The following is a 14619-nucleotide window of genomic DNA, read 5'->3' as shown; positions in this document are numbered from 1 at the left end:
ATGCAGAAACTCTTTTGTGAATAAAATAAAATGCAAGGTTGTGAAAATGCAGCATCTGGGAATCGATCCCCTCAAACCTCAAAGTGGAAAACTGACACTCAAACCAGTGAACCATCCAGTTGTTTGTGTTCATGGGTTCATTCAGTTGCTATTTGACATATTTTAAAAATTATACATGTAATACATCGAGTTTTATCGGATGACCACGGGTTCAAGTGACCCATTTTTTAAGCTTAAAATTCGCCACTGCTCACCAGTGGCCAAGATGGTCACTGTGAGGACTGTCATTGGAATTGCAGCTGCTAAGAATTGGGATTTATTTCACATGGATGTCAATAATGCATTCCTTCAGGGAGATCTTTATGAAGATGTGTACATGCAGTTACCTCAAGGCTTTCATAGCACGTTAGACAACATTCACCTTGAATACTTAGTTAATTCGCCTCAGAAGATTTTCAAATATCGGGTTCAGTTAGACTCGTGGTGTTGCTCCTCATTTCTAGGGCTTTGGAGTTTCATCAATACGAAAGCTAGTACTATCTGTTTGTCATTTTAAAAATATGCTACTTATCTATTCTGATCTTTTCGCCTTCCTAAAAGAACTAACATTTCCGATTCTATAATAAAGTTAACGAGAAGATATCAAACTAAAATGGAAAGTGAAACAATTACAGAAAGTTCAAGTTACCTCAAAACTGCAGTCGAACTGAAAACGCAAGCAAACAACATCTCATATATACTATGTTTAGCAAACGTAATTAAATTGTGAACATAACTCTATCAAAATTAAAGGATCATCAGCTCCAGTTCTAACTTTCTTATCAACTGCATCGTGCTCCTAGCTGTCAACTTAATTATAGTCTCCAAAATTAACCCCATAAACCCATAGACAAGTAGAAAAATTCGCGATAAACAGGGTGGATTTTATCAGGGTCAAATCCTCCAGCCATTGTCATAACAGCTAAGAAATTGTTCTCCAACATAACGATCTTAGTCTCCAATTCCTGGCCACGAACTTTCAAGTTGGGGACTAAAGCTTCGATGTAATTAATCAGTTCCCTCGATATCGGATATGGAATTTTGCCACCATGATTGAAACAGTACTGATACATGGACTTCAAAATCGCCAAGTCCTGATCATAATCATAGTCTTCTTCCACATTTTCGGAAGTTCCAGCTTCTAGTCCAGGATTTGAAAATGCAGGCACAATGTGCTGAAATTCATATAATTCCGACATGGGACGTTTTCCTTTTTTCACTGCCTGTAATTTTTCTTGCTTTCTGTTTTCATCATCCAAGAACTGATTGAATGATTCTTCATTTTCTTGCTCTTTGTTTCTTGTGATTACATCGACATTATCAACTGGGTAATAATCTCTGGGATAACCCCATAAACCCATAGACAAGTAGAAAATTTCACAAAAAACAGGGTGGATTTTATCAGGGTAATGTCCCGCTTCTGCAGTCATTTCCATAATAGAAAAGAATTGGTGCTCTAAAGCAAGGATCTTAGTCACCAATTCCTGGCCATGAAATTTCAAGTTGGAAATTGAAGCCTCGATGTAATCGATAAAATTCTCTGAATAAGGATATGGAATTACCCCGTGATTGAAGAAGTAATGATAGATAGACTTCAAGATTGCTAAATCAAGATCATAATCATACTCATCTTCTTTCATCGATTCATTTTCGGACGTTCCTCCTTGTTCAAGATTGGAAAATGTAGGCTTATTAATGGGCTTCAATTCATATGATTCAGACATGGGACGCTTTCCTTTTTCTTCAACTTTCGAAAACATATACTTCAGTTCAGATTCTTGGAGTTTTCCTTTTCCTGTCGCTTTCTGGTCCTCTGTTTCGTCTGCAGAGATCGTCGATTCTTCATTTTGTAGATCGTTGTTGAAGTATGGTGGATGATGATCTTCATGTGGAGGAGAGGAGATAGGTGATAAAACTGCATCAATTTCAGATTCTTGATTTTCTTGATTTTCATTCATCATTTCTTCTGATGGTAGCATTTCGGAGATGGTGTTTCTTTCTGAAAATGTTCAAGCTGAGAAAGAAAGAAAGAAGAATTTTGAACTGATAACGAGGAGATGATTCTTTCCTCTTGCGAGATTTAAGTGCGTTAATGTGTTACTCTTTAGATCAGTTTTAGGGGAATCCTATATGTAGTTCCTGCTACTGTCTATCTATATCATATTAAATACTGTACTATATGCCGTTTAGATCAGAATAAGTAATAAAATAAAAATTACGGTACATTTTCAAGAAAAGTACATGATATTGACATTCAACTGCTTAAACTAAATATAGACGACAAATGTATAATATGTCTATAATGGTGTATACCGAGTCACCAACTATCCATATTATTATCTTTTGCAATTTCTGATAGCGCGAGTTAGCATTCAAGGGACAGCCTAGTCGATAATAAAGTTGATATTGATCATGGGAGACTAATGTTTTTTTTGTTTTCATAATGGTTTAAATCCCAATCGAAACAAAGAAGAGTGTTCGGTGCACTAAGCTCTCTCACTATACACATGATCAGAGGAAAGGGCGGACAATACTGGGTCCATTTTAGAGGTAGTTCCAATGGCTTGAACCTATGCCTTTCTACGCTAAGGCCTTCAATCGATACAAAAAACACAACAATGTATTCTATAAATGAAAGAGAAGACATCAAACAGAAATGAAAAAGAGAAACAGTTGAAGAAAAATAGCCCATATATCAGATAAACTCATAAAATCAAGTTTCTAATGAGTCTATAATGCTGCTGTAAAGTTTACTATAAGGAGTCTGAATATTATATCATAAGCTATATCCCATCGCCAACATTGTCGTCGGAATTACCCCATAATTGCATAGACAGGTCGAAAATTTCTCGTTCAACAGGCTGTGCCATTTCAGGATTATCTCCATCCAGTATTATAACAGTATTGAAATCATCCTCAAATGCTGTGATCTTTACCGTCAAATCATTTCCGAGGATATTCAAATCAGGCATCAAATCCATGATGTGATTGTGTAATTCATCTGAGTGTGGATATGGTAAATACCCATTGATGAACTTGAAATCATACATGGCTTTTAAAATAGCCAAATCCCGATGATAATCATAACCTTTGTTGTTGTCTGTGTTTATCTCAATATCGACTAATTCAGTATCAACCTTTGGTGTTGAATTTTGAATTTGATCTCCTTTAGTTCTGTGTGATGATTCTCCTCGTAGGAATTTGGAAAAAATTGGTGTGATGGGTATCAATGATGTTTTTTGCCATTTCTTAGCAGCTTGTTGTTTCTGTTCCTCTTCTTCATCTTCTTCGAATAATGGTCTTTTTCCTTTTTCAGCAGCTTTTTGTTTCTGTTCCTCTGTTTCTTTCTCCTCTTCTTCATTTTGTTCAGAGTTTACACGATTGACATTATCTTCTCCTCCTACATTCTCTCTATGCTCTTCGAGATCGTGATTTTCGCCTTCTTCTTCAGCTGTTGAAAATTGGGGCAATTCCTCTGTTTCATCCTCTTTTTCTACTTCCTCTGTTTCGTCTTCTTCGTTTTGATCTTCTTCTCCATTGTTGTTTACTTGATTTCCCCCCTCTGTTTCTTTCTCCTCTTCTTCTTTATCTCCATCCTCTCTGCCTTCCTTTTGTTCTGATTCTTCTGCTCCTTCGTTGTTTTCTTCATTTCCACCATCTTTTTCATCAGCTACTTCAGATTCTTGATTTCCACTCTGTTCTGAATCTTGATTTCCATTCTGTTCATCAATCTCATTTGGCCCTTTTTCTTCTTCTTCTTTATCTTCATGAATTCTACGTGATTTATTCGAATCAGAAACAGCCTCTGTTCCATCTTCTTCTTCTTCTTCAACAGTACGTAATCTCTTACGTTCATTCAACGAATCAGAGCTAACAACTTCTTCTTCTACTTCCTCCTTGATAATTTCACTGAATGATTCATCACATAGTAGCTCTGTTTCAAGACTGTTGGCCTTTGGAGGAGCAGGATCAGGAATTGGAGATGAGGAAGATGAAATTCCTCCATTTTCAGGTAACATTTTCTTTTTTTTGCAGAGAGAAAAAACAGAAAGAAAAAAGGAGCAGAGATTTTACACCTTTTTCGAATATGAAGTGACTCAAGAGATGGTTAACAGCAGCTATATATATACTTATATGATCTGATCATAGTGAAAAGAATGTACTGTAATTACAATTCTGTATTTTGTTTCGATCACAACAAATAATTTAAAAAAAAGGTACATTTTCAAGAAAAGTAGTTAATAATATTAGAAAACGAATGTATAATATGTCTATCCATATAATTATCTTTGCAATTTCTGATAGCGTGAGTTAGCATTCAAGGGTGTAACCTAATCAAGCAATACGTACAATGGTGGAACGTGGTAAGGATTTATGAAGTCCCAGTCAAGCATTGAGTCGGACTACTAGTTTTCAGTTCAAACACATATGACACTGATGATCGGCCACGTAGAAGGTCATTAACTAACTGTCATTAACAAGACACTCCATACATCCCATTCACTCACAAAATTAACTTTCTAGTTGAAGAACTACAGTCAGAATTATCTGAAATCAGAATTATGTTCTCAATTTGTTTTTAAAGGGGCAAAATTTTAAAATGCCATTTGTGCAATTCTCAGAGATCAAAATAAGTACTATGTGAAAAAGAACAAGTGTAACATCTCGCTAATTGAAAGGACTAGAAATAAGTTAAAAATTGGAAATAGTCATTTTTGGGAAAGAATAAAATTCTGGAAAATTTGTTAAGTATGTCAATTTGAGTTTTTGGTCAACTTCAAACGATCATAACTCCTGGCTCAAGATGAGTCAGGTGTGCTACCAGATATCGTAGGAAAGATCTTGGGATAATATTTCCAACACCGCCGAGTTTACTCAATTCCGAGTTCGTATGACTAAGATATTCCCATTTGAAGTTGGGCTGTTCAAATAAGGAAAGTCTAATCTGGATTTTAGAAGGGCATTATGGTCTTTTCCATGCTCCATGACTTAATTTCGGTTTTTGGTAATTAATTGGGGTCTAAACTGATAGGATTCAGTTTACGCTTTTACAATATTGAGTTAGGGTTTTAGAGAAGAGAAAATGTCACGACCCGATTCCTCGAATCATGATGACACCTACTATAACCCATCAGTAGGTAAGCCAACCTGTAACCCGGAACAACAAGTGTTTTATTTAGAAATAGAATTTAGACTGGTTTAAGAGTCGCCACTTAATTTTTAAGAAAAATCAAGAAAACTACTATTTCAAAAAGATTAAAACAGAAATCTAATGAAAATATTCAAAGGGGTTCGGGGGTTCATATTAGCATTTCGGGAAGGGTTTGAAAGCACCCGAAATGTCCGCTAATACGCGGTTATCCGGCAATTAACTATTTGGCTAAATTCGTTTGACTTAACATTGATCAGAGAAAGCGAGTTCTTAATTGGTTAATTTTTTTTTAGGAAATCGGTTTAGAATGGCTATCGTTCGGGAAGTTAAACTGTAGTAACCTTAAGATTAACAAGTAATAACAGGTAAACAAATATAAAATGATAAAGTAAAGAGGGAAATTCAGGTCCGAGTCTGGTTTCCTGTCCGCCTGGACCAATACTTGAGCCTATTTTCGTTTTGGGCCAAAGGCTCAATTTTTGCCACCTTTGTACCTGTCCTAGACTAAATTGAATTTTATTTCTTTGGGCCTTAGACCCATCTTCCACCTGTCCTAAAATCTAACAAGATAATAATAAATAAAATGACGAAGGCTTAGGCCCAAAATAACAAAATACAACTTTTTAAAGAAGAATGGGCCTCTTTAAGCCCAATCTTTCAATTTCTCGATCTGTTGCTTCTTTTGAATTTGGGACCTGTTCGTCGACTTTTATGACTGACCGACTCGATGAAGCCTTAAGAGAATTTCAATAATGAGATCAAAGCAAACCAAGATTGTTTCTCCATCAGATTCTGAATTTTCTTTCTTTCCTTCACTATTCTCTCCATTGAGTTCTTTACTGGGTAGCATTGTGATATGGTGATTCTTTGAGAAAATGTTGAAACTCATAAAGAAAGAAAGAAAATATAACGAAAATTTTGGAGCTAATAAATAATAAAAGTAATTATATTACCAAATTAAAAAAAATTCACATCTGGAATTTTTTTTTTTAACTGTTATTATCTTTTTCAAATAGGTTAATAATATTTATGTACTAAATGTCTAAATTTTTTAATGCTATTAGATTATTATTAAATGTAATTTTATGATGAGACAATAGTGAAGTCAAGATGTAAATTAGTGGTCAACGAAGTTGGACATAGTGAGACAAAATGTTCAAAGCGGCTAAAAATGCTAAAAATTATTTTTCCATTATTGGTCAAAGCATTGGCGGATATAAGCTTATAGAGTACATGCATAAGTGGAAGTATCAAATATACAGTAAATTAATTAAGGTGCGGAAAAGTTGTTTTGCAAGGAGGTTATTTAAAAAGTATATGAAAAAGTTGGCAAACCAAATATAAGGCTAATAAAACTTTATAGACGTTATGAACTATGAAGCATTAGATTCATTACCGAGGCTGCCATAAAATCATAGTTAGTAGTTTTATTTTTCTTTTTCATTTTATGCTAAAAAATCCAATGTTGGAGACATTCTTTGAAAATAAGAAAACATGCATTGCTGCTTTTCGTTCTTCAAATTCCAGCTCTTTCATATAAAAATAAATTTTCATGATCTTTGATCCCACAAAAAATTACAAGCAAATCGATTTCCAAATTAATAATCCATGTAATACTAGATTCTATTTAGTGAAAGAAAATTTAAAAAATTACATTGATCCTCCAAGAAATTTAAAAAATGATGCTATGAAGACTTGGCCCTCAGCAACTCTTTTTTGTTTCTCACAATATTCTTTCCTCAACTGCATAGTGCTCTCCATTTCAACTCATGATTTACGGACGTTCATCCTTGTTCAAGATTGGAAAATATTCTATTTCGAATGATTCTATAGTCCGATACTCTAAACTCTCATGTGCACATGGTCCTATGAAGAGCCAGACAATACGGAGACCATTATAGAGGTTGTTAGGACATCTCTTGCCATTATGCTAAGACTCCCCTTCAGTCGATACAAAGAAAAAACTAGTAATAATTTATGCTCATGTATTAAGACTTGATAGACATATATAGTTAAGTAACTTGATCTTCTCAAACCATGGTTACTGAATTAGTTATTAGTTGAGGATCATATAAATTGACTCAACCATCACATTTATAAAATAGCAAGAGAAAAAAAGTTGATAATAGTGCCTGCGAAGCGAGCGAAAGAATAAGCTATATATCTATTTGATCTTTTATTAACTAATGCTTTGTATTGAAAAATCAATGCAAAGGCTCGAGCACCCCAAGGAACAATGGGTGATGGATCAGATGCATTCACCAAGTTCAGTTTCCCAGTTAGTCTAATCGAATAGCTAGAATTCGGGAAAGGATTTAGGAAGTCCCAGTCAAGCAAGTCAAGAATTGTGTTGGACTGCTAGTTTCAATTCAAATGCTAGTGACACTGATGATCGACCACGTAGAAGGTGGATCAGAGCCTATTTTTGACGAATAACTTTCTTTCTAATATCAGACTTTGCAAGTGAGTTTGTAGAATGTGTATTTGAATGTCAATGAATTTGCTAAATGATGCTGTTATTAACAAAACACTCTATATAGCAGATTCACTCACAAAATCAACTTTGAAAAAGATAACATTTTCATATCAAATAAAAATAATCTTATCTCTAATCCCACAAAAGAGAACATTTTCATATCAAATCAAAATAATCTTTCACAATCTCTAATCCCATAATAAAATTTCAGCTGAAATGAAAAATACAAACAAAAGCATAAACAATTCAAAATGATGCTATGAAGACTTAGACCTAAAAATTTAAGAATGGATCAACACCTTCAGTTTCTCAAATTGTCATCAGTTTCGTCAATCTCTTTCCCAACTTGATAATAGTCTCCAAACCTAACCCCATAAACCCATCGACAAGTTGAAAATTTCACGATGAATAGGGTTGATTATATTAGGATCATATCCTGCAACTTTCAAAATAGCTTTGAAACGCCTTTCTAACAAAATTATCTTAGTCTTCAATGCCAGGCCACAAAATTTCAAATTGGGAATTGAAGCCTCGATGTAATTGATAAAATTCTCTGAATAATTAGGATATGGAATCACCCCATGATTGAAGAAGTAATGATAGATAGCCTTCAAGATAGCCAAATCCTGATAATAATCATAATTATCTTCTTTTTTCAACTTAATTTTTGACGTTCCTCCCTGCATAAGATTGGAAAATTTAGGCTTATTGATGGGCTTCAATTCATAATATTCAGGCATGGGAGACTTCCCCTTTTCTCCAATTTTTGGACATTCACACTTCATTTCATACAAGTCAGATTCTGGGAGTTTTCCTTTTTCTGTTGCTTTTTGGTCAACTTTATCTTTTGCAGATTCAGAGATGATTGATTCTACATTTTGTAGATCGTTGTTAAAGTGATCATGTGGAGGAGAGGAGATAGGTGACCAAACTTCAGATTCTTGATTTTGGTCTGAAGGTAGCATTTTTAACATGTGTCTCTTTGTGAAAATAGTCTGAGAATGAGGAGATGGTTCTTTCTCTCTTGCTAGATTTATAGCATATTCTTTTGACCAAAATCACTAAAATATTAATTGTATTAAATCTCACTTTAATTTTTCATGCCATAAAAGTCATATTTCTTTCCATAAGTCTATCTATATATTTACTCTAGACTATTTTGGTTAATTAGACATTAAATGACCTTTTCAAGTAAAACATTTACTAATCTGTCATGATTTATGGCTAGTCAAAATTTGACTCATATGACATATTACAATACATAGGAATGTCCTCAAGCATAGCCATACGTCATCATCGTGATAGCATCATGATATCACATATTATATATACTACATGGTCCTAGCTTCAAAGTTGAATTACAAATTTAGCCCTACACTAAATTAAACTCTAATTAAATGGTCATGTTTTATTTACGTAAACGTAGAAGTAGAAGCCCAACATTTGCATTTAATTCGTTAGTTATGACATTATAAATTTCCTTAGTTATATCTAATTAATGTAAACTGACTCACTTGGAAAAAAACTTTTCTTTTTTATTCCATAACTATGAAGAAATTGAGGAGTTGCAACGAACTCAATATAGATTATAGGCCAAAATCGTCTGCATGTTAAAAGATTATATGGCACTCTTCATTTATATTTAGCGCTGCATGAAAAATTAGATGATTAAAGGAGTTACCATTAGTCATTTCTAGTGAACTTAAAAGTGCAAATATTGATACGATTTAATTCAACATTTCATTCTCTCGGATTTGATGTTCAGTTCATCTATTCCAAGACAAAGTATGTAGCACATTAGAGAACATTCTGTTGGGTATATAACAAGAGTTAATGAGAAATGAAGGGAAGATGAAAAGAGAAGAACTTGAAAAGTTCTCTTATGCTTTAGTAAAAAGACATTTCTCCCTCATGGGTGGTGGAAAGAAAAATAGAAGTGTTTAAATAGAGAAACACTACTATTAGTTGTTAAAAGGGTTGGAAAGAGGGAACTCCTCACGCCGTCGTCGCTCGCTCGGCTTCGGCCTTTGGCTTTTGGGATGTGCCACATAAGCCAAAAGGTATACAATATTATATATAAAATGAGTTGGCTTTGACTTTTGAGATGTGCCACATAAGCCAAAAGATGTACAATATTATATATAAGATGAGTTCAGGGGTAATCTAGGGGGGTACTTGTGCCTTCTCCCAATAATTAATTAAATAGTCATGTTTTATTTACGTAAATGGGGAAGTAGAAGCCCTACATTTGCATTTTAATTCCTTAGTTATTGACATTAAAAATTTCCTTAGTTATTTCTAATTAATGCGAATGTACTCGCTTAGAAAAAAAACTTTTTTTTCTTATTCCAAAACTATGAAGAAATTGAGGAGTTGTAATGAACTCAAATATAGATTATAGGTCAAAATCATCTTTATGATTAAAGACTACATATATATGGCATGAAAAATTATGGTCATTTGAGAATGTGCAAAAATTATTTAACTAAAGGAGTGAACTCAAAGCAAACTACTTCTAATAACTTCCGGTAGAAATTGGTACGATTCAATTCAACATTTTGTTCTCTCAGATTTGATGATCAGTTCATCTATTCCAAAGGCAAAGTACATAGCACGTTAGACAACATTCACCTTGAATACTTAGTTAATTCGCCTCAGAAGATTTCAAATATCGGTTTCAGTTAGACTCGTGGTGTTGCTCCTCATTTCTAGGGCTTTGGAGTTTCATCAATACGAAAGCTAGTACTATCTGTTTATCTATTCTGATCTTTTCGCCTTCCTAAAAGAACTAACATTTCCGATTCTATAATAAAGTTAACGAGAAGATATCAAACTAAAATGGAAAAGTGAAACAATTACAGAAAGTTCAAGTTACCTCTAAACTGCAGTCGAACTGAAAATGCAAGCAAACAACATCTCGTATATACTATGTTTAGCAAACGTAATTAAATTGTGAACATAACTCTATCAAAATTAAAGGATCAGCAGCTCCAGTTCTCACGTTCTTATCAACTGCATCGTGCTCCTAGTTGTCAACTTAATTATAGTCTCCGAAATTAACCCATAGACAAGTAGAAAATTTCGTGATAAACAAGGTGGCTTTTATCAGGGTCGAATCCTCCAGCCATTGTCATAACAACTAAGAAATCGCTCTCCAACATAACGATCTTAGTCTCCAATTCCTGGCCACGAACTTTCAAGTTGGGGACTAAAGCTTCGATGTAATTAATCAGTTCCCTCGATATCGGATATGGAATTTTGCCACCATGATTGAAACAGTACTGATACATGGACTTCAAAATCGCCAAGTCCTGATCATAATCATAGTCTTCTTCCACATTTTCGGAAGTTCCAGCTTCTAGTCCAGGATTTGAAAATGTAGGCACAATGTGCTGAAATTCATATAATTCCGACATGGGACGTTTTCCTTTTTTCAGTGCCTGCAATTTTTCTTGCTTTCTGTTTTCTTCATCCAAGAACTGATTGAATGATTCTTCATTATCTCGCTCTTTGTTTCTCGTGATTACATCGACATTGTCAACTGGGTAATAATCTCCGGAATAACCCCATAAACCCATAGACAAGTAGAAAATTTCGTGATAAACAAGGTGGCTTTTATCAGGGTCGAATCCTCCAGCCATTGTCATAACAACTAAGAAATCGCTCTCCAACATAACGATCTTAGTCTCCAATTCCTGGCCACGAACTTTCAAGTTGGGGACTAAAGCTTCGATGTAATTAATCAGTTCCCTCGATATCGGATATGGAATTTTGCCACCATGATTGAAACAGTACTGATACATGGACTTCAAAATCGCCAAGTCCTGATCATAATCATAGTCTTCTTCCACATTTTCGGAAGTTCCAGCTTCTAGTCCAGGATTTGAAAATGTAGGCACAATGTGCTGAAATTCATATAATTCCGACATGGGACGTTTTCCTTTTTTCAGTGCCTGCAATTTTTCTTGCTTTCTGTTTTCTTCATCCAAGAACTGATTGAATGATTCTTCATTATCTCGCTCTTTGTTTCTCGTGATTACATCGACATTGTCAACTGGGTAATAATCTCCGGAATAACCCCATAAACCCATAGACAAGTAGAAAATTTCACGAAAAACAGGGTGGATTATATCAGGATAATGCCCTGCAGTAATTTCCATAATAGAAAAGAATTGGTGCTCTAAAGCAAGGATCTTAGTCACCAATTCCTGGCCATGAAATTTCAAGTTGGAAATTGAAGCCTCGATGTAATTGATAAAATTCTCTGAATAAGGATATGGAATTACCCCGTGATTGAAGAAGTAATGATAGATAGACTTCAAGATTGCTAAATCAAGATCATAATCATACTCATCTTCTTTCATCGATTCATTTTCGGACGTTCCTCCTTGTTCAAGATTGGAAAATGTAGGCTTATTAATGGGCTTCAATTCATATGATTCAGACATGGGACGCTTTCCTCTTTCTTCAACTTTCGAAAACATATACTTCAGTTCAGATTCTTGGTTTTCTGTTTTGTCTGCAGAGATTGTTGATTCTTCATTTTGTAGATCATTGTTGAAGTGTGATGGATGATAATCTTCATATGGAGGAGAGGAGATAGGTGATACAACTGCATCAATTTCAGATTCTTGATTTTCTTGCTTTTCATTCATCATTTCTTCTGATGGTAGCATTTCGGACATGGTGTTTCTTTCTGAAAATATTCGAGCTGAGAAAGAAAGAAAGAAGAATTTTGAACTGATAACGAGGTGATAATTCTTTTCTCTTGCGAGATTTAAATGCGTTAATGTTACTCTTTAAGTCAGTTTTAGAGGAATCCCATATATAGTTTCTGCTACTGTCTCTCTATATGTAGTTTAGATCAGAATAAGTAATAAAATAAAAATTACGGTACATTTTCAAGGAAAGTACATGATATAGGCATTCAACTGCTTAAACTAAATATAGACGATGAATGTATAATATGTCTATAATCGTGTATACCGAGTCACTGCCTATCCATTTAATTATCTTTTGCGATTTCTGATAGCGCGAGTTAGCATTCAAGGGACAGCCTAGTCTATAATAAAGTTGGAATTGATCATGGGAGACTAATTTTTTTTTTTTTTTTGGTGCACTAAGCTCTCTCAATATACACATGATCCGAGGAAAGGCCGGACAACTCTTATCGTTACGCTAAGGCTCCCTTCAATCAATACAAAAAAGACAACAATGTATTGTATTCAAACAGAAATGAAAAGAGAAATAGTTGAAAAAAATAGCCCATATGTCAGATAAAATCACAAAATCAAGTTTCTAATGAGTCTCTAATGTTGCGGTAAAGTTTATACTATAATGAGTCCGAATCACACTGCCAACATTGTCATCAGTATTACCCCATAATTGCATAGACAAGTTGAAAATTTCTCGCTTAACAGGGCTGTTCCATTTCAGGATTATCTCCATCCAGTATTCTAACAGTAGTGAAATCATCCTCAAATGCTGTGATCTTTACCGTGAAATCATTTCCGAGGATATTCAAATTAGGCATCAAATCCATGATGTGATTGTGTAATTCATCTGAGTGTGGATATGGATATGGTAAATACCATTGATGAACTTGAAATCATACATGGCTCTTAAAATAGCCAAATCTCAATGATAATCGTAACCTTTGTGGCTCTCGGTGTTTATCTGGATATCAACTAATTCAGTATCAACCTTTGGTGTTGGATTTTGAATTTGATCTCTTTTAGTTGTGTGTGATGATTCTCACTTTGAAAAATTTGGTAAGATGGGTACCAATGATGTTTTTTGCCATTTCTTAGCAGCTTGTTGTTTCTGTTCCTCTTCTGCATCTTCTTCTGAGTCTTCGAATAATGGTCTTTTTCCTTTTTCAGCAGCTTTTTGTTTCTGTTCCTCTGTTTCTTTCTCCTCTTCTTCTTTTTCGCCATTTTCTCCATCCTCGGGCTCGTTGCCTTCATTTTGTTCAGAGTTTATACGATTGACATTATCTTCTCCTCCTACATTCTCTCTGTGTTCTTCGAGATCGTTGATAATTTATACGAATCAGAGCTAACAACTTCTTCTTCTACTTCCTCCTTGATAATTTCACTGAATGATTCATCACATAGTAGCTCTGTTTCAAGATTACTATTACTGTCGGCCTTTGGAGGAGAAGGAGGATCAGGATTTGAAGATGAAATTCCTCCATTTCCAGGAATTGCTTCTCCTCCTTCAGGTAACATTTTCTTTTTTTGCAGAGAGAAAAAAACAGAAAGAAAAAAAGGAGTAGAGATTTTGCCCGTTTTTCGAATATGAAGCGACTCAAGAGATGGTTAACAGCAGCTATATATATACACTTATACGATCTGATCATAGTGAGAAGAATATACTATAATAGTACAATACTGTATTTTGTTTCGATCACAACAAATAAAAATAAATAAATTAAGGTACATTTTCGAGAAAAGTAGTTAATAATATTAGAAAACGAATGTATAATATGTTTATAATCGTGTTCACCGACTATCCATATAATTATCTTTGCAATTTCTGATAGCATGAGTTACCATTCAAGGGTCTGACCTAGTCAAGCAATACATACAATGGTGGAATGTTGTAAGGATTTACAAAGTCCCAGTCAAGCAAGTCAAATATTTAGTCGGACTACTAGCTTCAGTTCAAAAGTAGAGAATACGAGAAAATTGGGAAGAAAAATTTGGAGAACCTTTTAAAAGATGACTTCAAATAATTTTCTATGGTGGAATAAACTATGTACATTTTATTTCTTGTAAACACCGTGAATAAATAATGCACACAGCTACTTTCATTCAAACAACGAAATATCAGCAATATTGACAAAACTAATAACAAAGAACAAAAAGAATGATCATCTCTGAAACCGTAGCTTTTGCCACCAAGCAACGAATCAATCTCTTCAGGGTTTCCATTTACAATGCCTGGGGTT

At 34.4% G+C, this 14619-nt stretch overlaps 2 protein-coding genes across 2 annotated transcripts; both read right to left on the bottom strand.

Moving 5' to 3' along the window:
• Positions 1 to 2822: 2822 nt before the first annotated feature.
• Positions 2823 to 4058, bottom strand: LOC107063168 (myb-like protein X). Its single transcript, XM_015314673.1, has one exon. The coding sequence runs from the start codon at positions 4056 to 4058 to the stop codon at positions 2823 to 2825; it is 1236 nt and encodes a 411-aa protein (XP_015170159.1).
• Positions 4059 to 13421: 9363 nt separating this feature from the next.
• On the bottom strand, positions 13422 to 13897 carry LOC107063167 (ribosomal biogenesis protein LAS1L-like). The gene is made up of 2 exons (XM_015314672.1): positions 13810 to 13897; positions 13422 to 13690 (listed from the first exon to the last, which is right to left on the bottom strand). Exons 1-2 carry the CDS (start codon positions 13895 to 13897, stop codon positions 13422 to 13424), a joined length of 357 nt encoding a protein of 118 aa, XP_015170158.1.
• Between the last annotated feature and the right edge of the window lie 722 nt (positions 13898 to 14619).

The sequence above is a fragment of the Solanum tuberosum genome, unplaced genomic scaffold (genome assembly GCF_000226075.1).
Source record: "Solanum tuberosum cultivar DM 1-3 516 R44 unplaced genomic scaffold, SolTub_3.0 scf00302, whole genome shotgun sequence".
NCBI lineage: Eukaryota > Viridiplantae > Streptophyta > Magnoliopsida > Solanales > Solanaceae > Solanum > Solanum tuberosum.
The sequence above is the reverse complement of the archived record's forward strand: the minus strand, read 5'-3'. Positions and strand labels throughout refer to the sequence as shown.